Source organism: Dermochelys coriacea, chromosome 1 (assembly GCF_009764565.3).
Source record: "Dermochelys coriacea isolate rDerCor1 chromosome 1, rDerCor1.pri.v4, whole genome shotgun sequence".
Taxonomy (NCBI): domain Eukaryota; kingdom Metazoa; phylum Chordata; order Testudines; family Dermochelyidae; genus Dermochelys; species Dermochelys coriacea.
The window spans coordinates 142,918,669-142,941,882 of NC_050068.2; the positions used below are offsets into that span (position 1 = coordinate 142,918,669).

At 40.8% G+C, this 23,214-nt stretch overlaps 1 protein-coding gene across 1 annotated transcript; it reads left to right on the forward strand.

Annotated features, from left to right (window-relative positions):
* Nucleotides 1-394: 394 nt before the first annotated feature.
* EIF2S3 (eukaryotic translation initiation factor 2 subunit gamma) lies at nt 395-22,342 on the forward strand. The gene is made up of 12 exons (XM_038419485.2): nt 395-828; nt 5,661-5,724; nt 6,659-6,786; nt 6,906-7,027; nt 8,619-8,713; nt 10,469-10,627; nt 13,905-14,039; nt 15,571-15,665; nt 16,842-16,986; nt 17,505-17,674; nt 19,228-19,400; nt 21,929-22,342. Exons 1-12 carry the CDS (start codon nt 760-762, stop codon nt 21,990-21,992), a joined length of 1,419 nt encoding a protein of 472 aa, XP_038275413.1. The 5' UTR covers nt 395-759; the 3' UTR covers nt 21,993-22,342.
* The last annotated feature ends 872 nt before the right edge of the window (nt 22,343-23,214 follow it).

The window sequence follows — 23,214 nt, forward strand, 5'->3', positions numbered from 1 at the left end:
TCCTAACTGTATCTGTATCAGCCCAATCAGTAAGGAATTAAATACAAAAGACAATCACCTTTGAAATAATAGTCTTCTAACTGGAATGTTTAACAATGCTCATTTAATAAACCTCACTTACGTAATGTAATGTAGAGCTGTACATATAACCAAACTAAAACCATACACGTTCACTTACTGTATAAGAAAATTAGCTTATTTCCTGTCAAATACGGTCCCTTTACTGCATTTAGATATTCTTTCCCAATATGTGATTTTTAACACAAATTTGACACATTTCATTGCAATTGCTGTTTTAAAAAGAGCAACATCAGGTACTCAGATGACAAACTCCTTGGGGGGGGGGGACTCTTTGTTATGTGTTTTGTACAGCACCTAGCACAACGCGTGGGCCTGCTCTGGCTGAACTCCCTAAGCGCTGCAAATACGCCACCGCACTCAGCCAGCGCCCCGCGCATGCGCAGTCGGCCTACCGATGGCTCTCTTGCGACACGCGCACGTGGGTCGCCTCTCTCTCGAGGCCGGTTGCATCACCCGGCTTCGGGGTCCTTCCGGAGCCTGCCCCGTCGCTCGCCTGCGCCACTGCCGCGCTCCCCTGGTGCCCTTACCGGAGCAGCGAAGAGCAGAGCGGGGCGAGGCTGGGCCGGGTGTTTCCCGCATAGTCCGCGACGCCGGACTCGGAGCGGGCAGCGCCCTCCCAGCCCATAGAGCGCCGGGCTCAGGCGGCCGCGTAGGGCTCCTCACTTCCTCTTGGGCAAGATGGCGGGGGACGAGGCGGGAGTGACTCTGGGGCAGCCGCACCTCTCCCGGCAGGACCTGGCCACCCTGGTGAGACCCCGAACCTGAGGCTGCGGGGCCCTGTTCGCCCGGCGGCAGGAGCGGGTCGGGGGAGTCCGGCGCGCGCGCGCGGCCTGTCTGGGGATGCGCGAGGAGCCGCCCCCTTAGCGAGCCGCCGGGCTGCGGGGAGGGGACCCGGGGCCGGGCAACGCCGGGAGGGGGGGAATTTATGCCACCGTCTGCCCCGTCCTGTGGGGAGTGGGGACGCGCCCGGGTGGGCGCTGCGGCGGCGGGGGAGCGTGGATCCTGCCGGTGATGAATCTTGGCCGAGCGGGGCGTGGGTTGTAAAAACGTCGGAGACCAGAGTTTAACCCCCAGGCTCCCCGTGGGAAATCTGCAGGTTTTTGTTGTTTCTGAGGCTTGATGCCCGATGTTAGGCCTCATGGAGGCGCTTAGATAGGCGTGGACGGAGACCGTAGATAACGAGGGAGGCGACGTGTTGCTGAGCTTGTGTTTTGTCTTGTGTAAGCATCGTCGGTGTCAGTACCTTTTATCTTCCAACCTGTGTGTGAGTGAGTACGGTGCTCTTGGATAGTGCTGACTAGACAGTAATGAAAATGGAAGTCCTCTACCCTGGGAAAATATAGTCCTTACTGATGTTAAAAGTTCGGGGGGAATTGTTTCTGTGGGCACCAGTATAGACCAGTCCTTCGACACTCTGTTGAGACTACCGAAATGACCAGTTATAGTCTCCTTTCAATGTGGCTATCCGTCTCTTAGTTGATTAACCAAGATTACCCCACCTTATTTCATATAGGTTACAGTAGGTACATCGAAAAGGAGGACTTGTGGCACCTTAGAGACTAACAAATTTATTAGAGCATAAGCTTTCGTGAGCTACAGCTCACTTCATCAGAAGACTTTTCAGCTGCTACCTACCTGGGCTTTAATTTAGCTGGTGGCCTCCCTGTTTACCCCTTGGGCTAGTCTCCCTTATTATTATTATTATTTTATTATATAATAGTCTTCAATAGTTCATAAGTACATATTCATAAGCTCTTTGGGGCAAGGATTCTTTCTTTTATGTTATATACAGCCCCGAGCATGCTGGTGCTCAACAAATAATAAATGCTAATGTAGTGATGATCCCTTTATGAGGGTCCTATATTTTCCCCAGTCCTGACTGATAATGACATAGTGAACTGAAAAGAGGGATGATCAACGTTGCTGGGAGATCAGATTGGAAAGGGTCCTGAAATTTCAAGTCCTTTCCTAAATTTTGGTTTCATATTTGTACTCAGATTTGTAAAGGGCTAGTTTAAGTCCAGTTCTAGGCTTCAGTATTGACAAAATTTACACACACGCTTAACTTTATGCACTGTGAGCAGTCTTAGTGACTACAAAATTTACCTCCCTTTATCTTGTCATCTTCCTACACAGTGCCATCTGCAGGGCACTTCCTATATTTGCTGACTTAAATAGGACTAGTCATGGCATCTTAAGTAAGCATAATGACAGATTTTAGAGTAGTAGTGCTGTTAGTCTGTATCCGCAAAAAGAGCAGGAGTACTTGTGGCACCTTAGAGACTAACAAATTTATTTGAGCGTAAAGCAACAACAAAAAAACCTTCAAAAACAGACTCCAACGAGAGAGTGCTGAATTGGAATTAATTTGCAAACTGGATACAATTAATTTAGGCTTGAATAAAGACTGGGAGTGGATGTTTCATTACACAAAGTAAAACTATTTCCTGTGTTTATTTTCTCTCCTACTGTTCTTGTAAAGTGCTGGAAATGGCCCACCTTGATTATCAGTACAAAAGAACATCCTCCTCCTCCCCCCCCCCCCCCGCTCTCCTGCTGGTAATAGCTCACCTTTCCTGATCACTCTTGTTACAGTCTGTATGGTAACACACATTGTTTCATCTTCTCTGTGTAGATAAAATCTCTCCACTATATTGTCCACTGTATGCATCCCATGAAGTGAGCTGTAGCTCACGAAAGCTTATGCTCAAATAAATTAGTCTCTAAGGTGCCACAAGTACTCCTTTTCTTTTTGCGAATACAGACTAACACGGCTGCTACTCTGAAACATGCATCCAATGAAGTGAGCTGTAGCTCACGAAAGCTTATGCTCCAGTAAATTTGTTAGTCTCTAAGGTGCCACAAGTACTCCTGTTCTTTTTAAGTAAGCATGTGAGTGTTTCTTTGAACAGTCTCATTAAATGGACAAAATCTGTTTTACGGTGAAGAAGAAAACTTATTAAATGGGTGACTTCCTTTAAAATGTTATGAGTAAGTTAAAGTTCTTGCGCAATTAATGCTAATTGTAAATATATTTTCATGCTGTGCACAGAGCTAACCGGACCTCCCTATATAAACAGCATCAGTGCCCACAATGTACAATCCAAATCAGCATTCTCATTTGTGTGTATATATATGTATGCATATATTTTATTGCACTAACATATGAATAGAGGCCTCAATCCTGCACTGAGATTTGCTCATACAGAGCTCTGTTGACTTCAGTAGGGCTCTGCATGCGTATAACAGTGCACTTGGAGGGCCAGATATCAGAGGAGTAGCAGTGTTAGTCTGTATCCACAAAAACAACAAGGAGTCCAGTGGCACCTTAAAGACTAACAGATTTATTTGGGTATAAGCTTTCGTGGATCACCCTCATGGAACTCAGTATTCGGTCAGGACCACATCAGTTATAAACAGTTTCAAAAGTAAAATAAGAGGACATTCACTTGGATGTCATCACTTGCCTAATATAATTCATAGATATTTTGTAGTTAAATATTCTTTTTGGACTGTGTAAGAACAGCATTTATAAGATAAAAGGCTTTGTTATAGAGACAGGAGATTTTGGATGACAGAACTTTTCCATGCTACACCAGGTGGGAATAAACAGATTGATTTTAAATAGCTGTTTTTCCCCCAATCTAAATTTACATTTGTTTTACTTGTTGCCAATATTCCCTCTAATTTTTTACATCCATGTGCGGAAATAATTTTGTTATGTGCACAAATATGGAGGTGATGTGTGGTGGAGGTGGGGCCGAGGGGTTCGGTATGTGGGGGGGGGCTCAGGGCTGAGGAAGAGGGAGGGTGGGGGCTCTGGCTGGTGGGTTGGGGCTGGGGATGAGGGGTTTGGGGTACATGAGGGGGCTCATGGCTGGGGCAGAGGGTTGGGGTGCAGGGGAGTGAGGGTTCTGCGGTGGGGCTGGGAATGAGGGGCTTGGGATATAGGCTGCCTTGGGGCTGCGGCAGGGAGAGAGGACTTCCCCCTCCCCCCAGCCCTCTCTTGCTGCAGCAGCCAGGGGAGAGTGCCTCTCCCCACCTGCTGCGGAGCCATGCAGCTTGGAGAAAACTTACCTTGTAGCCTAAAAGTTTGCTTGCTAATTTTGTCCTCTTTAATTTGTATATCTGGGTACCATATATTGTGTAGGCTTTTTTGTAGTTCCCTTTCTTCCTTTCCTATTTTATGTACTGTAAAAAAAAAAATGTGTGTGGGGGGGGAAGGAACCCTAATATTATGAGCACTTAGCGCTATTATAAAGAGTTTTGTTAACGGAATAATTACTAGATGAATATTATATCTGTCTTTTGGGAGGTCCCTCACTAAAGATTCTTAAGCTGTCATGGATAAGACGCAAGGTCCTCTCATGGGTTGATAATTGGTTAAAAGATAGGAAACAAAGGGTAGGAATAAATGTTCAGTTTTCAGAATGGAGATGGGTAAATAGTGTTGTACCCCAGGGGTCTGTACTGTGACCAGTTCTATTCAACATATTTATAAATGATCTGGAAAAGGGAGTAAAGAGTGAAGTGGCAAGAATTCGCAGATGATATAAAACTACTCAAGATAGTTAAGTCCCAAGCAGATAGCAAAGAGCTATCAAAAGATCTCACAAAACTGGATGAGTGGGCAACAAAATGGCAGATAAAATTAAATGTTGATAAATGCAAAGTAATGCACGTTGGAAAACAGAATCCCAACTATACATATAAAATGATGGGTCTAAAATAGCTGTTACCACTCAAGAAAGAGATCTTGGAGTCATTGTGGATAGTTCTCTGAAAACATCCACTCAATGTGCAGTGGCAGTCAAAAAAGCGAACAAAATGTTGGGAATCATTAAGAATGGGATAGATAATAAGACAGAAAATGTCATATTGTCTCTATAAAGCCATGGTGTGCTCACATCTTGAATACTGTCTGCAGGTGTGGGTGCCCCATATGAAAAAAGCTATATTGGTTAAGAGAGGTTCAGAAAAGGGCAACAAAATTATTAGGGGTATAGAATGGCTGTAATGAGGAGAGATTAATAAAACGGGGACTTTTCAACTTGGAAATAAAAGACTGGGGGGGAAATAATAGAGGGCTATAAAGTCTTGATGGGTGTAGAGCAAGTAAATAAGGATGTGTTATTTATTTCTCATAACACCAGAACTGGAGGTCACCAAATAAAATTAATAGGCAGCAGATTTAAAACAAACAAAAGGAAGTATTTTTTCACATAACACACAGTTAATCTTTGGAACTCCTTACCAGAGGATATTGTGAAGATCAAGATTATAACAGGGTTAAAAAAAAGCTAGATAAGTTCATAGAAGATAGGTCCATCAATGGCTATTAGTCGGGATGGGCAGGGATGGTGTCCCTAGCCTCTGTTTGCCAGAAGCTGGGAATGGGTGACGGGATGGATCACTTGATGATTACCTGTTCTGTTCATTCCCTCTGGGGCACCTGGCATTTGCCACTATTGGAAGATAGGATATTGGGCTAGATGGACCTTTGCTGTGACCTGGTATGGCCGTTCTTATGTTCTTATTTAGGAATATTGTAAATAAACTATGAAATCTGTTCCATATAGAATGTTACCAAGCTGACGCCTCTCTCACCAGAAGTCATCAGCCGTCAAGCTACAATTAATATAGGTAAGAAAAACAAAGTTAATCACATTTTGCAAGGTTTCAGAGTAGCAGCCGTGTTAGTCTGTATTCGCAAAAAGAAAAGGAGTACTTGTGGCACCTTAGAGTCAAATTTATTAGAGCATAAGCTTTCGTGAGCTACAGCTCACTTCATCGGATGCATTTGGTGGAAAAAACAGAGGGGAGATTTATATACACACACAGAGAACATAAAACAATGGGTTTTTATCATACACACTGTAAGGAGAGTGATCACTTAAGATGAGCCATCACCAGCAGCGGGGGGGGGGGGGGGAGGGGGAGGGGGAGGGAGAAGGAGGAAACACGTTCTTGTTGTCATGCATAGTGCTGAAAAGTCTTAGTTAAAAATTCTGAGGGGAAAATCCAAAGAAAAAACTGTTCTAATGAAACAGAGAAAATTGAACACTTGTATTGAAAGTTTTAAGCAAACTTTTAGCAAGCAAACTGCCTACGCTAACAGGCAGTGTTCTTTTAAATAGTAGTGTTAACAATCACAAAAGGAGACATGTCAAATCCTTATTACGTTGAAAGATGGCCACTACAGTACAAGATGACTACTGCAATATAAGATCTTGGGAATGAAATGTTTTTAGTTAAAGGGGAAGTGTACGTTGGTGTTCGTAGGAGTGCTCTCAAGCAAAATGTGCTTTGCCTTAGTAAAGACCTGATCTTCTGATGAGATCCATGTGAATGCAAGGGTCTGTCCACATAGAGCTCATTTAAAGATCAGTCCGTTACTGTAGTAAGTTGCTGTAAAAAGCTAGTTAAGAAATCTGTACATGCTTACAATGGAAGCTCTGGACCCATAAGCTCCAAGGACTTGCAGGTGTCCTGTGCAAACTGGATACTTGATATTGATATTGAAAGTTTGACAAGTCTCTCTAATTGTGTGTGATTAATGTTTGCTTTTAAAATGTAGGCACAATTGGTCATGTGGCCCATGGAAAGTCAACAGTAGTAAAAGCTATTTCTGGAGTTCACACTGTTAGATTCAAAAATGAACTGGAAAGAAATATCACTATCAAGCTGGGTTATGCCAATGCTAAGGTTAGTCATTACTATGAATCTAAATGTACCTATTTTGACTCTTTTTTTTAACTGTGTGAAAGTACTTAAATGACCACTGCTAGGTTAAACCTGTTTTTCACCTTTTTTTATACTTCCAGATTTACAAACTTGATGACCCCAGTTGCTCCCGACCAGAGTGTTACCGGTCCTGTGGAAGTAGTACACCAGATGAGTTCCCTACAGATATTCCTGGGACCAAAGGAAATTTTAAACTAATCAGGTGACTGATCTGAATTGGGTGATTTTCAGTTGCTCTTGCTTTGTCCATAGTTCCCTCAATATAGTTGAAGTACATGTCAAGCGATTGTTTAAAAATGGTACCTTGTTTCTCCATAAGTCTGTTTGTATATTCAGTCCTGTGGTAACTCAAGTGATAAATAGTTTTTACTCTTATTACCTCTGAGGAGCCAGTACAGTTGAGAGAAGGTGCCATATTTTATTTGGGCTTGCTCATCATTTACAAAGTTGCAGTTTGCTGAACCCAACTTCTGTGTTGGCATTTCTAATAAACCCATCACTGTAGTATCTAGAGATCTTGAAGAGTATGAGGTTGCACAGATGTGACTGAAGGCATAATTTGACCTGCAGAATCTTTTACTGGTGGTGAGACACAACAGAAAATAAGTCTAATTTTCCAATACTATATTGCTTACAGGTTGTTTGAATAAAAAAGGCATCCTTTGGCTTGTAACCTGACTTAAATTTAAGTCAGAGGTGTGAACGAATTTAAAGTTTATTTTTAGAGTATAACCTAATGTAAATTATATATCTTTGTCATTTTTTCCCCAGAGATAGAGAAAAAAGAGTATTTAAACTGGAGCTATGAAAACTTGAGCCTTAAAGCCTTATCATCTTTGTGTTAGGAGAATGTTGGGAGACTTATTTATACAATTCCTGATAAAGTGTAACATGGTCAGAACGCAAGTTTAAAAGTTTCAGGAGTTATTTGTGATGCATCATTGGGATTATTCAGATGAAAATAATCACAAGGGTGGTTATAAAATCAGACCTTAGTCTGTACTTAAGTGTAGGGGACAGTTCCTCATAATTGAATTTCCTTGCTTTTTCAGATACCCTTCAACCTGAACACTTGTTCTAATAAAGTATTTTGGTGGGTTGTGACAGTTAGAAAGCTAGCACTAAACAAATCATTAAACACTGGTTTCTTTGACATACTGCTTATTTTACCTACTGTAATTCTTAAAAATATTATCGCTGAAGTGGCAGACAATCCTTTTTCTGTGGCATGTTGTCAAATAATAAAGATTCCACCATTAAATACAGACAAGAACTTGAAATGCCCCCATTATTGTAGCCTACACAATATAAACCCAAAGATTGAGTCTGGACAGTTGCAGGTCAATCTTAGAGATAAGGTGCAGTTCTGGCTAGGTTCAGAATGAACATGCATAACCTTGCAAGGAGGGAAATGGGGACAGAGAGCTTTTAGAAGAGATAAGTGAAAAAGGGGAATGTGCTAGTCCAGCATGGATCTTCATAGTCTGACACATTTAAACTATGTATGGTTGGTTTCTAAGTTTCTGAAAGACAGAAATTACATCCCATAAAATACATGTAGTACTGTCACCATTTTTCTGAATCTTAAAATTTCAACAAGTAGTTAGTTCATTTTAATTATATTCATATGAACATAGTTCCAAAATGTCAACTTCCCATGTTTGTCTTGAAATAATATGCAGTTTTTGTACATACCTTAACTGTGTGCCTACTGGTCACTTCATGCGAACCAGTCAGTTTAATTGGCGATAACTGGCTTTTGTTATTTTGTGTTTACCCTCCATATGCAACAGGCATGTCTCTTTTGTCGATTGTCCGGGCCACGATATCTTAATGGCTACTATGCTGAACGGTGCGGCAGTTATGGATGCAGCGCTGCTTTTGATAGGTAATATTTGGGGTGGGGAAGTTGAGCCTCTTTTATAACATAACAATACAACAACTTTAAATTATTTTAATGTCAATATTAAGGGTAATGGGCAACCAGCTATTACAAAAATTGTGAATGTTATTGAGTCTTGTGTAAAGAGATAAGATTTTAAAACTATGATGGTAGAAAGAGAATATCATGCCCTCTAAATAGATATGTTTGAAATTGTGGAACAGAATTTGAGCACTCTGACTCATCCAATAGCTGAAGTGATATTTGACTGTTTGGATGATGGCAGAGGAGTGGTGGGTTGAGATGAAATTTTGGGACTGTTTTTACTTGTACAATAAAGTTAGATTTTCATCGTGGAGATGTTTAGGCCTATTTGAGCAGGCTTGCTTTTCTCTCAGTTGTTTTATCTGCCCTTTCTATTAACTTAAATATGTAGTACTGATGCTAGAAAGAGAGTGGGGTGAGATGGGAAGCAATGGTAAATTCATTGTGATGTGGACAGAATCAAAGCACTCCATCTGGGCCAGTCTTTCTGTTGATAGACTAATTTAGGAAGAACTTTCACTAATCTGACTTGAGCAGGTGTGTAAAGTGTGTGAAATAAATTAAACTTCATTTTTATAAATGTGCAGAATAGTGTAATAATGCAACACCAAAATAAATTCAACTATGAATTATGTTACGTCTGGTCAGACCACATATTATTTGGGAAATGAAACAATAATATACTCAAGTTAGCATTGTTTTAGAGTCTGAATAGCCATGAAATATTTAATAATAAGTAGTAATTAGTCTTTTTCATCTATAGCTCACCAAGGCACTTCACAAAAGGTGGTGACCACTGTCTTTCTTTACACGGGGGGGTAACTGAGGCACAGAGAGGTTAAATTACTTTCCCATAGCCATACAATAAGTCAATGGCAGAAGTAGATACAGCAGAACCCAGTTTATCTGATCTAATTGGGACTGGGATCAGATCGATAATCAAAAATTCAGATAATCTGGAGAATGGGAAAGTGCGAAGTTGCAGTGCCATCTAGTGGCCACATGAGAGATTGCCCACTTCTTGATCTGTGTGTACTGGTGTGGGTTAATACGGAGAGCCAGATAATGAAGGATTGGATAAACAGGCCTCTACTGTATATGTTTTAGTAGAACACACTCACCATTTGTCTCTGTGTGTGTACACACAATCTGCCAAATAAAACTGCCCAGTGTCAAACTACATACAACTCAAATGTAAAGTTGAGATATGCATTTAAATATAGTTCCCAATCACCTTTTCTGACAAAAATGTGAGTGGATGGATATCTATATAACCCGGAAATCCAATGAACTCTGTTTTCAAAACAAAGGGATAAGAGAATTAATTTCTAATTATCAGAGTCCTCCACTAATGCCTCCTCCCCCCTCAGTCCCCATATAACAGATTAAACCCCAGTGAGCTCAAATATTGTAACAGCACATTATGGGAAAGGTGACTTTCTGGGAAGTAGAACCTAAACAATATCGATAACCTTAATAGCCATGTGCTTTCTGAATTTTGGTTTGTCATTAATGTTTAGGGCTCTTGGCATTTTTGTGTCTGAGATGAAGAGAATGCACTAAACCCATACGCAATTAAAAAAATTAGTGACTTGATGACTTTTAAGCGAGCAATATTTTTTCAAGCACACAATGAGGTGGTAGATGTTCACACAGTTTTGTGTATCCTTATTATAGATGACTGTACATAATCACTTTTTTCCCCTCCCCTTCCAGCTGGTAATGAGTCATGCCCTCAGCCCCAGACCTCTGAACATCTAGCTGCTATAGAAATCATGAAATTGAAACACATTCTAATTCTACAGAATAAGATTGACTTGGTAAAGGAGAGCCAGGCTAAAGAACAATATGAACAGATTCTTGCATTTGTACAAGGTAAGTTTCCAGAAGCAGAAATGCAGTATTGCTGGAAGATCTATGTAATTCTTCAATGCTGGGAGTTAGGCTGACCTGAAAAGCATTATCTGGTCAGGACAATCTGATGTCCAACTCAAAGAATTAGCAGATGAGTCAGGCTTTTGTAGCTTTAAAAAAAAAAAAAAGGTTGTGTAATGTTTTGTTTTTTCTAGCGATTTAAATAAGGTTTTTCTTTCAAATATGAATTTAGTAGCATTATGTTCTGCTTCCACGCTGCTACAATTAATGGATTTTAAGGGTTGTTCCTAAACACACACATTGGGGAACCCCCCTCGCTGGGTGTAAAATGACTTGACTTGACCCTGAGTCTCCCACATCCCAGATGAGTGTCCTAACTACAGGGCTGGAGAGTCAGTCTGTCTTTCTCGATACATATTTAATTATTCAAATGAAACTGCTCTAATGGGATCAGGCAGAGCAGGGACTTGAATCTGGGTCTTCCACGTCCCAGGTAAGTGCTCTAACCAACAGTTTTGTTGAAAAATTCCCAGTGAACTCTGTTAATCAGTTCCCCCTCTCAACTACTTCTATTCCACTATTGATAGCCTGCCTATCTCCACTCTCCTTATCTCAACCATTGGGCACCTTGAATTCTAGCCAGTCTTCCCTTCTCGCGCCCCCCCCCCCCTTCTTACTCACACATTTCCTTGGGGCTCCCTTTACGCACAGTCCATTCACCGCCAAATGTCAGAGTTGAGCTACTCTCCTGCTGCAGGCCCACTGAGCTAAACTATGTATCTTGGGGTTTTATACTGCTACCCATCACTATAGTATCTGAGCATCTTCCACATAGAACCAATAGCAATCACTAAGTCTCTAGTGGATTTCAGAGAGGCTCTGGCTCCTCTTCCCTCTTGTAAACCCCACCTTATTCTTATGCTTCCTCTCCATGCCATGAGCTTCCTACCATGCTGTTGCTGTGATGCACTGGGAGCCAAGGCAGCAGCTCTAGGGGAGCTTTTTAGGTGTAGAAACCTTGGCTCAGAAATCTTGGGCTTTCACCCCATGAGCCTTGGACCCAAACTCCATACACTCCTGCAAACCATCCCATCCCTCTGGTTCCCCAGTGCCCTTCTGATGTTTTTTTTCCCATCTTCCCAGAACCTCTGCTGCTTTTCCTTGCTCCCTGGCTCAATGGGGGTATATGCAAAACCTAGCTATGGAGGCAGGTTAGCAGCATCAGAAGATGGATGTGGTTGACAGGTCTGATCAGTCCTGTTATATAACCTTTGTGTAGTTCAAAATTGTTGGCTTGTGTCAGGGACACAACTTCTTCTCATGTGTTTAAAATCTCGTAAGTAGCCTAAATGCAAGGTACTTCTGTGTATAAATTTTGAAGTTTGTGGAGATTGAGGTTATTTCGCTAGAGAAAGTCAAGCAAATGTGACTAAGCCAGGGAGAAAGTTCAAAGAGGGAGCAATTTTAAAATGTCTCTTTTTCAAATTTAATAATATTTCACTTAAAAAAAACTGTAGAACATAGTTGTCTGAAGAATTATTGTACCAAATTTGAAAGCTAAATTAAATCAGTTAAGTATGAATCAAGGATTTTAGTCTTGCTTTATGTGCAAAACTCATTGCAATCTTAATTATGGAATTGCTACTGATGCATTAAATATTTTAGATCTCTCATCCTCTATATGATATCTCAGTTCTGTTCTTTCACTGCATCTGGGCCCTGACTGCTTGTTCTGTTTCCTCTCATTTTTCACAACCCATATCCAGAGAGAGGTTTCCCAGCTGCGGTCTGTTTACAGTCCCCACAAGTTGCTTTGTTTGTTGGAATGCAGCTTGGCCAGGTTGTAAAATGTAAAACGTAGGGCTTGTACACACTAGTGCTTACCTCAGTATAACTTTAGTTGCTCAGGGGCATGGGAAAGCCACCTCCCTTAGTGACGTCAGTTACACTGACCTAAGCTCCAATGTGAACAGCACTATGTCCGCAGGAAAAGCTCTCCTGCTGACATAGCTACCGCCACTTGGGGAGTTAAGATAATTATGCTAACAGGAGAGTTCTCTCCCATCTTTATAGAGCATCTGCATTAGCTGCGCCGCTGTAGCAATTCTAGTGTAAACTAGCCCTTAGTCTAGTGGGCATGGGGCTACAGCAGGGTCAGGCAAACTTTTTGACCTGAGGGCCACATCGGGTTTCCAAAATTGTATGGCGGGCCAGTTAGGGGAGGCTGTGTCTCCGCAAACAGCCAGGCATGGTCCGGCCCCTGCCTCCTATCCAACCACCCCCCGCTTCTCGCCCCATGACGGCTCCCCTGGGACGCCTGCCCCATCCACCACTCCCTGTCCCCTGACCAGCCTCCCCCCTCTCATTCCTGACTGCCCCCCCAGGGACTCCTGCCCTATCCAACCCTGCTGTTCCCCACCCTCTGACCGCCCGAACCCCTATCCACACCTCCACCCTCTGACCACCACCCCGAACTTCCCTGCTCCCTATCCAACACCCCACCATACTCCCCCCTGCTCCTTTACCACGCTGCCTGGAGCACTGATGGCTGGCGGCACTACTGCTACACCGTCCAGAGCACTGGGTCAGGCCATGGCTCTGCAACTGCGCTGCCCGGCCGCCCAGAGCATTTCGCCAGCGGCGCAGTGAGCTGAGGCTGTGGGGGTGGGGGAACAGCGGGGGAGGGACTGGGGGCTAGCCTCAGGGGCCAGGCAGGAGGATCCCGCAGGCCGGATGTGGCCCGTGGGCTGTAGGTTGCCCACCTCTGGGCTAAGGGATCTAAGTCCAAATCCGTTTTCATGAAGAATCTGTTTTTTACCTCTGTGGTAACTCTGCCCCTTCAGTGCCTACATGCACAATTCTATTCCTCCCCTCCAGTAGGTACGCTGCTTATCTCAGGTTAAGAGGCTGAAACTCGTGTCATGCCACTCCTGATCATCAAGTATGAAGCAGGTTGTTCCTAGAGTAAAACACTGCCTCCAGAGCCCACTTGGAGAACAAACTATATAGGCCTCCCACACAGAAACTCGGAACTCCCCATAGCCTATGTACAAGCCATATTGTACTACTTTTGAAAAGTAGTTGTGGCTTAATATGAAAATAAATATGACCTGACACTTTTGTCATGTTGTTTTTATGGACTTCTGGTTTGGGGAAATATGTAGAAATCGTCCCTGAAATTTCATTTGTGGTTTTAATGCTTCATGAATACTCATATATACTTTGGTATATGCAACATAAAGTCTGATGTAAAACAACTCCACTTTTTTTGTTGTAGGTACTGTTGCAGAAGGAGCTCCTATTATTCCAATCTCAGCACAACTGAAATACAACATTGAGGTGGTTTGTGAGTATATAGTAAAGAAAATTCCAGTCCCATTGCGAGACTTCACATCAGAACCAAGACTTATTGGTATGTAAATGTTTAAAGCTTACCTATATGTTTAAACACCCCTTCAGACAATGCTAATATTGGGGGCATGCTCTAAAGAGGGTCTGAGGAGCATTTAGCACGCTAGCAATTTCAAGTCTCTCTATTTCCAGAAATCTTAAATATGAGTGGTGTGCGTGTGTATACAATATGACTATAAATTAACTGCTTTGATTTGGGCATTTTAAATATGGATATAATGTGAAAACGGCAGTGAAAATGAGTAATTTATCTTAGTAACAAAGTAGATGAGAATTTATTTTACCAACTTCTGTTCGTGGAAGGTACAAGCTTTCGAGCAATACAGTGCTCTTCTTCAGGTCTGCAGAAGGAAGCAGAGTGATTTCTAAATCAGATTTGCTCTTTATACATTAGACTACTCTGTTAAGCACTGACAATTTTGTGGTGTCTGGAAAATCAAGCTGCATTCTGCTGCAGTTAAAACTCTTGGAAGTAAATAGATATGGCTTGAAGACACAAGGGGTGGATATGCTGGCACCCCTCTCCCCCCCTCCGCCCCCGGTTTTCCAAGTGGCACACTTCAATATTATGGTATGTCACTTGGGCATAAATGTTAAAGCATTGCATTTTGTTCATTTCTAGAACATCTTCCTATTCAGTTCATCCACTCTAGATGTATTTTACATAAAACACTGAAATATAGAGTGTGTATGTATATGGAACTTAACAAAGTCGGTCTGTTAGAAATTAGGCTAAAAGCAAAGGTCATTTTCTCCTACAAGTGTTAGGATTTCCTCCAGTATTCTATAGGTGGTCTGCCTTTTTAAAAAGGATCTGATATATAATTCAGTTTCTGAATTAAACAGAGAAGTCTGTAATAGAATTTAGAAAAAGCTTCTCCTATTGAAGACAGTGGCAAAACGCCCAATGGGACCGTGATTAGGTCTTTTATTTTAAAGCACTCATTTCTTTCATTTCCTTTACGTAAATTTTAAGCATGCAGGAGGTTAAATGTTGTACTTTCACTTCTGAACACTATAAATTGTAGAACAGTGCCTAAAGAATACTTTTTACTTTATTTTGTTTGTAATACTTTCTTAGAAGCTTGTAAATAATCTTTCTCTGGTTTGGTCCTCTTCCACGTGGCGAATAGTTTGTTTTCTAAGAAAGATGGATGTAGCATTACTTCCTCCTTTATGCACTGATATCTCTAATGTTTGCCTAGCTTTGAGAATAATACTAATTAGTTTGTGATAAATGTGTTTACTGAGAACTGAATTAATTAAAATTGTATTTTAAAGTACAGTGGGTTTTCTTTGCCAGAATGCGTTAACATGTTTTGGGTTTAACCAGCTTAATTTGACCCATGGTTCATGTACTTCAAAAACGTATGAAAAAATTGCATGCAACAGAGTGCATAGAATGGTGAATACAGGGAGATATTTTCATTGTTTGAAGTAGATTTTAAAAAAAGACAAGAATTGTAAACATCACATAAGTGTCACTAGTCAAGCTTCTATATATCTTAGTAATGGATTTGTGTGCTTTTCAGTAATTAGATCTTTTGATGTCAACAAGCCTGGATGTGAAGTAGATGACCTTAAGGGTGGTGTAGCTGGCGGTAGTATTCTAAAAGGTGTATTAAAGGTAATAGCTACTCTTCCGCCCCCCTGTCCTCCAAAAACCTCCTTAGTTATTATAATGTGTAGGCGCATAATGGGTGTTTTCTTTGTGGTCAATACAAAGCAACTTAAAGGTATATAGTCAGTTTAAAAAAATTAATTAAAATTAGCTTCAGGTACTACCCCCACCTGAGTTCCCCTGTCTTTGGTTATGGTTTCACAGTCCTGTTTTAAAATGTTTTCCTTTTGCCTTGTTGCTGTTTGAAAGTTAAACAGAAATGGGAAACAATGAAACTGACCATGCCCAATCCTCTCTCCTCACCCCCCCCCAAAAAAACAAAAACAAAACAAAACTCTTTTTCTATTTGTTATAGTTAGGTTTTTACTAGTAACAAAATATATATATTTTTAATTGACATAAGTGATTTTTTTCCAAAGTTGATGGTGGTGTCCCTTTCTATTCCTTGCAATGAATATGAGGGTGCAGTTTCTCCTTCTTGCATGTGCATATTTATTTAGTAAGTCATTTAAAAAAGATGGAGTTTGAGCGCTGCTGATAAATCTAAATAAAGTTAAGGAGTGTGTGCTAATTATGCACTCAGTCTCCACATTAAAAGTGAATATGACTGAATACTCGGCTTTTGTATGGAGTACTATCAACAACAAGATTTCAAGTCTTTTCTGTCTATTAAAAATAACATCCTTGATTATTAAACTGGAAAGTTAAAAAAATTAAGTTTATGCACCACTTACACAATTTGATCTTCTATGTTCTTTTGCTTGGACAGCAAAACTACATTGTTGCACTGTCTGGTTTTTTGTACACTAACTCAGTAATATAGTGTTTGGGATTGCAGTACTATTAGAAAACATTTAAATTAAAATTAAAATATTAAATTAAAATAAAGTTAGAATTGAAATGTTGGACCTAAAACTAAGTGATCATCTAATAAATCAACTTTTTGAAGTCAGTGTTAACTACCTTTTTTATTACCTGTGTAATACAGAGGTTTTTAAAAGTTGTTTGATTTTCTAGGTAGTACCACCATAATTCTGTGATGCAACAGCCAAGTGCTGTTTAATATTAATGTAACTTGAAAAAAGTTTATACGCATCCCTGAAACCTTCTCTCCCACCACCAACTAGCTTTTTACTCTGGTGAAAAAGAAACATCTAACCACTTTTTCTCCATTATACTTAGGTAGGCCAGGAACTTGAAGTCAGACCTGGTATTGTATCCAAGGACAGTGAAGGAAAACTCATGTGCAAGCCAATTTTTTCCAAAATTGTATCACTTTTTGCAGAACACAATGATCTACAGTATGCTGCTCCTGGAGGCCTAATCGGTAAGAGTGTTTTTTAATGAAGAGATTTTTCTCCTCATGCCTATTTTTGAAAACCTAGATGGTTTCAGATAACAGTACACTTCCTGCGGGGGGGGAATTTATTACAATTTTCATGAAATTCTAATGTGTGACTCCTACAGCAATTGTGTACCTTTAATATATATGTAATAAAGCTTTATAAACAGTGCCAAATAAACAGTGTTAAATTTAGTTATTTATCTAAATTACATTGATTAGCCCAGCAGGCTTCTGTATTATCTGTGCTGCCACCAGCATGATGAATCCTGGGGCATTGTATCACGGCTGGTTAGAGTTCACAGATCCTAAAAAAGAGTAAATAAGTGAGTTCAGTTCTTAATGTGCTGAACACCTACCTCCAGCTGGGTAGTGGGGATGTTTAGTATGTCACTAAGAATAATGGTTAATTTCATTTGTAGGTCTCTTTTAAATGTATTTGATGCATATAAATATGATTACTTTTTCAATTATTCCTCAGAAGTTGTCTTGTTCTGAAATAGGTGTTGGCACTAAAATTGACCCAACTTTATGTCGAGCTGACCGAATGGTGGGGCAGGTTCTTGGTGCAGTTGGAGCACTCCCTGAAATATTCACAGAGCTGGAAATTTCCTATTTCCTGCTTAGGCGACTGCTAGGTGTGCGCACTGAGGGAGACAAGAAAGCTGCAAAGGTTAGTATATTTGTACCTGTTCTGTTAAAAGGACATTATCATGGTACTTGTCAGACTTTTTTTTGTTTTGAAGCTTTTACTCTGTTAACCCCCTGGAAATTAATTTCATTGAGATGTAAGTGTTTATATTTATGCATGCTTTCATCTTTCCTTTCTTCCTGTTTGCCATACGTAATGTTTGCATTTCAGAGGGGAAAAACAAATGGTACATGTCCACTTAAATACTATGTAAGAATGCCTTTCACAGGGGGAGGAAATTCATATATTGGTAACCTAAACAAATTTGAAGCCTTGTGATTCTTAAAGTTGGCCCTTCTTCCAAAGATGCTCGTAATCCTTGTTCCTTCCCCTTGTTGTTCTTTTCTCCATTCATCAGCTGCAAAACTTGTCATGCATGAACCTGCTAGTTTCATGTACATCCTAATACTTTGCCAATCTAGGAATGTGGCGGATTCTCCATCACTTGAAGTCTCTAATCCTAGACTAGATATCTTTCTAAAAGGTATGCTATGGTTCAGGGGTCGGCAATCTTTGACAAGTGGCCCATCAGGGTAATCCACTGGTGGGCCACAAAACAGTTTGTTTATGTTGACCGTCCGCAGACACGGCCCCCCTGCAGCTCCCTGTGGCCGCAGTTCACCATTCCTGGCCAATGGGAACTGCGGGAAGCGGCGTGGGCTGCTGGGATGTGCTGGCCGCCACTTCCTGCTGCTCCCATTGGCCAGGAATGGCGAATTGCGGCCACTGGGAGCTGCGGGGGGCCATGCCTGCGGACGATCAATGTAAACAAAATGTCTCGTGGCCTGCCATTGGATTACCCTGATAGGCCGCTTGCCGAAGGTTGCAACCCCTGCTATAGCTCAAAAGTTGTGGGCTTGATACAGGAATTACTGGATGAGGTTCCATGGTCTGTGTTGTGCAGAAAGTCAAACTAGTTGATCATTATGATCCCTTCTGGCCTTTAAACTATGAAAACTGTTTCACGCTGATTTATTTAATGGTAAATTAGGTGTTGCCGTCATTTTGGATTTTCTCTTTGTGACTGACTCTGGATTGAGCAGTTATTTTGGTGGTTGTATTTGGTGAAAGGAAAAAGAGAGGCACAAGAATCTGTTTTATATTGATGTCAATTATGGGGTAAAAAACTTTAGCTTTCTATATAGTTTATTCAACCTTAAAACAATTATTATTTCCCAGAAAAAGGCAGACTGACTTTTGTAGATGAGTCTGAGGCAAGTAATCTGGAAAATTATTTGTGCTGAGCCTTTTTATATTTCTCCTACGTTAGTATGAAAATGAGAAACACTTTCTCATGTTTCTAAAAACAGACATAGTTTTATCATATTCATGTGTGGCATGGTCCTAGACGTTTGGTGCTTGCCTCCCTTTCTGTTAATATTTTTCTTTGGTAATCTAGCTGTAGCAGTCAGATAAAAAATCTTCTTTTTTTTTTTTGTCTTCATTTAATGTATTGGCTGCAAAATGCTATTAACTTTATTAGTTATTTGCATATTTAAAGTAAAACTTACAGAATTCTTTATATTTTATTTCAGGTGCAAAAACTATCTAAGAATGAAGTTTTAATGGTAAATATAGGATCCTTGTCTACTGGAGGAAGAGTTAGCGCAGTGAAGGCTGATTTGGGCAAGATAGTGCTAACTAACCCTGTGTGCACAGAAGTAGGAGAAAAAATTGCCCTTAGTCGAAGAGTTGAGAAACACTGGCGGTAAGTTGGCAGTACAGTGACAAAATAACCCCTTGATACTACAGTGTTACACTGACACCAGTACTATCTGCTTCTGCTGTAGAATTCCTTTGTTCCTCTAAATTCTTTAAGCACCTAATCACTATTTCTATGGGACACTTTTTTCAAAAATGTTAAGTGAAATAGTGAAAAATTAAATATTTGATTGTGCGCTGCTTAACATAAATGCACAATAAACCTTCTGATGCCATGAGTTGTGACTTGATAACGCAGTCATACCACAGTAATATTAACAGCAGGAACTTTAACCCAGTGATGCGAAAGACCAAATAAAAATTAAGGATACATTTAAGACTGGGTTTATCTTAAAGCAGTAATTCTCAGCCTGTGGGCCTGAACTCAGCAGTTCCAGCTACATGTGACTGCCAATGCCACTTTGCAAAGTGTGGGTGGTGGGGAGGACAAGGGAACAAAGGGACACTGATCTCCAAGGACCTTTTTCTCTGGCTCCTGTGAGACTGGAGGTATCAATTTTATTAGTGAACATAGATTACAAGAATAATGTGGCTGGTGGGGCACCCAAAAACATCCTGTAGCAAGATCCCTAAAGTTCAGGAGCAGTATGGCTGGTGGCTCCTTTTTAAGCTTATTTGCCTCGCTTCTCTTCAAGCAACTGCCCACCTAGAATGTATATTCTCTGTTCCCATGAGAAAATAAAGCTAATACAGAAACACTAAGCAATCGTGTCCCCTACGCCCCCCATGTGGACCTCGCACTGCGGTAAGGAGAAAAAGGTATGTTAACATACTTCCCAGTAGTTCTGATCTGGCTGAGACATACTGGGTTTTGAACATCTGTTCTGGGAAATAGTCATGGCCAGTTTTCTGGATCACTGTGGCAGGCAGTTACACTTTGCTAGCTGTTTCTGTAACTCTCTCAGCAGGTCAGCTCAGCAGCAGGCAGAGCTGGCAGCCAAATGCCTTCAGTAGAGAGGTAGCTAGTGGGGATTACTGGAGTGGCTACTAAGTAGCGAGGAGAGGAACACACACTTTCTGAGCAGATAAGGAAGGAATGAGCACCAAGAGAGAAATGGGGGAAGCTGAAGGGGAGCAACATTTTCCAGCAATGACTTGTCAAATCTGTGGTTTGGTAGCCGCTAGGTTTTATATGTATTTTGGTGCAGTTTTTTTCTGTTTTTTCTTCCCTGCTTTCAAACAATGCTGTATTTCACCAAAATGCTCACAGATCTCTCTTGTTGTTGGGGCTGGCACTCTCAGGTGCACTTTTATTAGAATTGGTTGTGGCACAGTTTTCACATGTTGCCAACTATACTGTAGTAGAAGGGAAAGGAGAAAAAACAAAACTAAGCAAGGAAAGAAACAGAGGGGATGGGTAAAGAACAAAGAAATTGGGAAGGATCTAATTAGGAAGAAAAGAGTGGGGCAGCTGGTACAGAGGAAGGGGAAAAGAACTCTGCTTCTTACACTCCCTTCCTCAGACTCTCTAGGGAAATGAATGAGACAACAAGGAGAGGGGCAGTTGAGATATAGTGGAAAGTAAAATCACATAGAGAGAAAGGCACAGGGATTAAAACTGGGAGAATGGACAAATAGGTAAAATGCAGCAACACCACCACAGACATGTAGGGCCTGAGTGTGGCTTTGCCACAGCTGTGGGCTCCAGCCTAGAAAGGCTTGAAATAATGGATTAATTACTTCAATTCCATTTTTATCAATGTACACTGTTCTTCTGGGAATTGTTCTGAAAGATGTGAGAGCCCAAACCAGTTCAAGACTAACATCAGGTTCTGCCATGGCTCCCTTCAAGGAGTTGGGAGAGTCTCTTAAAGGCAGTTGCATTGATTTCATGCGCTGTCTCTTGGCTGGAAAAGTGATATTGCAGTCTTTTTAAAAGCTTTCTCTGAAGCTGCATCTCGAGCTAGTGGAAAGAATTAGTGGATTTTTTTTAAAACACAGTGGGTGTGTAAGGGGAAGCACTAAGAGGGAAGATTTTTCCATTACCCAGTACAAGTGGTAAAAACAATTTTGAAAATTATGTCAACTTGGTGTTCAGGTTACACCCTCAGTGAGAAATGTTGACCTCAAAAATGGAACTGTTATATTCCTTTCTTGCAAGGTGTTCTCATTTCTCTTAAAGTAGTGTAACGCTTTATGCAGGTTGGAAAGCAATAAAGCTATCAACACATTTTCATTTGCAGTTAACTAGACAATTATGGGCAAGTAGAACCTTTGTGCGTGCACTTCTGTTTAACAGCACATTTTAAAAAATGGTCCCATAGCTTAAGAAAAAATCCTGTTTGCTTATGGTCTCTCCGTTACCCTCCCCTCTCCTATGTTTCCAGCAGCCAGTCTTCTTTAAGATTTTGCAGTGCAGGGGAGGGAAGGGGGAGTTCAGAAACTTCTGAAACCTGTGTGAGTACTCCTAATACAAACACGACTATAGGGTTTATATAGAGCTTTTGCCATTTGCATTTTGGATATTTTCTAAACATAATTACAAATAACTTCAACTTGTTTTTCATTTTTCAGTTTAATCGGCTGGGGTCAAATAAGAAGAGGAGTGACAATCAAGCCAACAGTTGATGATGATTGAGAAGTAAAAACGAGTGTCATTTTGAGAGATGGAATGCCTATTTCCGTATACTTGGGGGTACATTTTTGGAGTGAAATTTGTTACACAACTCCCATTGCTCCAGACATTTTACTGGAAATTTACCCTCTTACTGAAATACTAGTCAGTATCTCCAATGAAAGGGTAAAAAATTGTCATAGAGGTGGATCTAATCCACATTTTAGCAGAAACTAATTGTATGTGTTTCATGCCATATCTAATTTATGTTAATTTGTGTTTGAGAAGATCTGTTTAATATCACTCAAGCCACCCCCAATGTAAAACACAAACCATAAAATCTGTTTTGAAATAAAATATTGCTTCTTATTTTTTCATTAATTCTTATCCTTGGGTAGTGAAAGGCTGCAAAGATTGTTCAACCAGTACAAGAATTTAAAAAGAAAATAAACTCCTTGAAGACCAATTCTCTGTTTTTGCACCGCACCTAGTTTTGTTAAGTCTCTGAGCTCTTTACAGCAGACATTTTTTAATGTTTCCAAGTCTTCCTTTGTGAATGGTGACTTATGTTTTGCAATTAGGCTGCTAACAGTGATGACTTATTAGTCCTGGAAGACATAAATTCAAGAGGAATTACTATTGAAACATACAAAGGGGAAAACACAAACTCATAGGAAGTGGAAATACTGTTTTAAATCTTATTTCAAAATGTTTCCAGTGGTCAGACAACCCATGTAAAACAGCTACTGTTTGACATGATAAAGCTCTATAAAGATGGACAAATCCTTCTACAGGAGGTGCTTACCTCCTAACTCAGTGGTTTTCAACTGTTTTTTCATATGCGGACCTCTACAAACATTTCAAATGGAGGTGCAGGCCTCTCTGGAAATTCAGCCTGTGGTCCGCGGACCCCTAACATAGATGTCTTAGACTGAAAATTGATTGAGCAGAATTCAACTATAAATGTTGCACATGCTTGGCAAGACATTTGATGAAGCGTCAGAAAGGGCACTAAACTGTGGGCTTCTAAGGTAATGACGACGCTTCTGGGTTTTGACCTGTAGGTGTGGGTATTCACATACTTTTGATTAATCAGAAAAACTGAATGTCTTTTCTGGGGTCTGAAACTTTATTTTCATAATCACCCCTTGGACATAGTCTGTGGACCCCGAAGGGTCTGTGGATCACAGGTTGAAAACCACTGTTGTAATTTATTCAGCTATTAAACTAGCCTGTTCATTGGGTA

Bases quoted from the DNA above. Each gene is read 5' to 3' on its own strand.
- EIF2S3 (XM_038419485.2), top strand. From the start codon at position 760: ATGGCGGGGGACGAGGCGGGAGTGACTCTGGGGCAGCCGCACCTCTCC. The intron at 14,040-15,570 runs GTATGTAAATGT...TGTGCTTTTCAG, and splicing joins ATCAGAACCAAGACTTATTG to TAATTAGATCTTTTGATGTC. The intron at 16,987-17,504 runs GTAAGAGTGTTT...GTTCTGAAATAG, and splicing joins TGCTCCTGGAGGCCTAATCG to GTGTTGGCACTAAAATTGAC.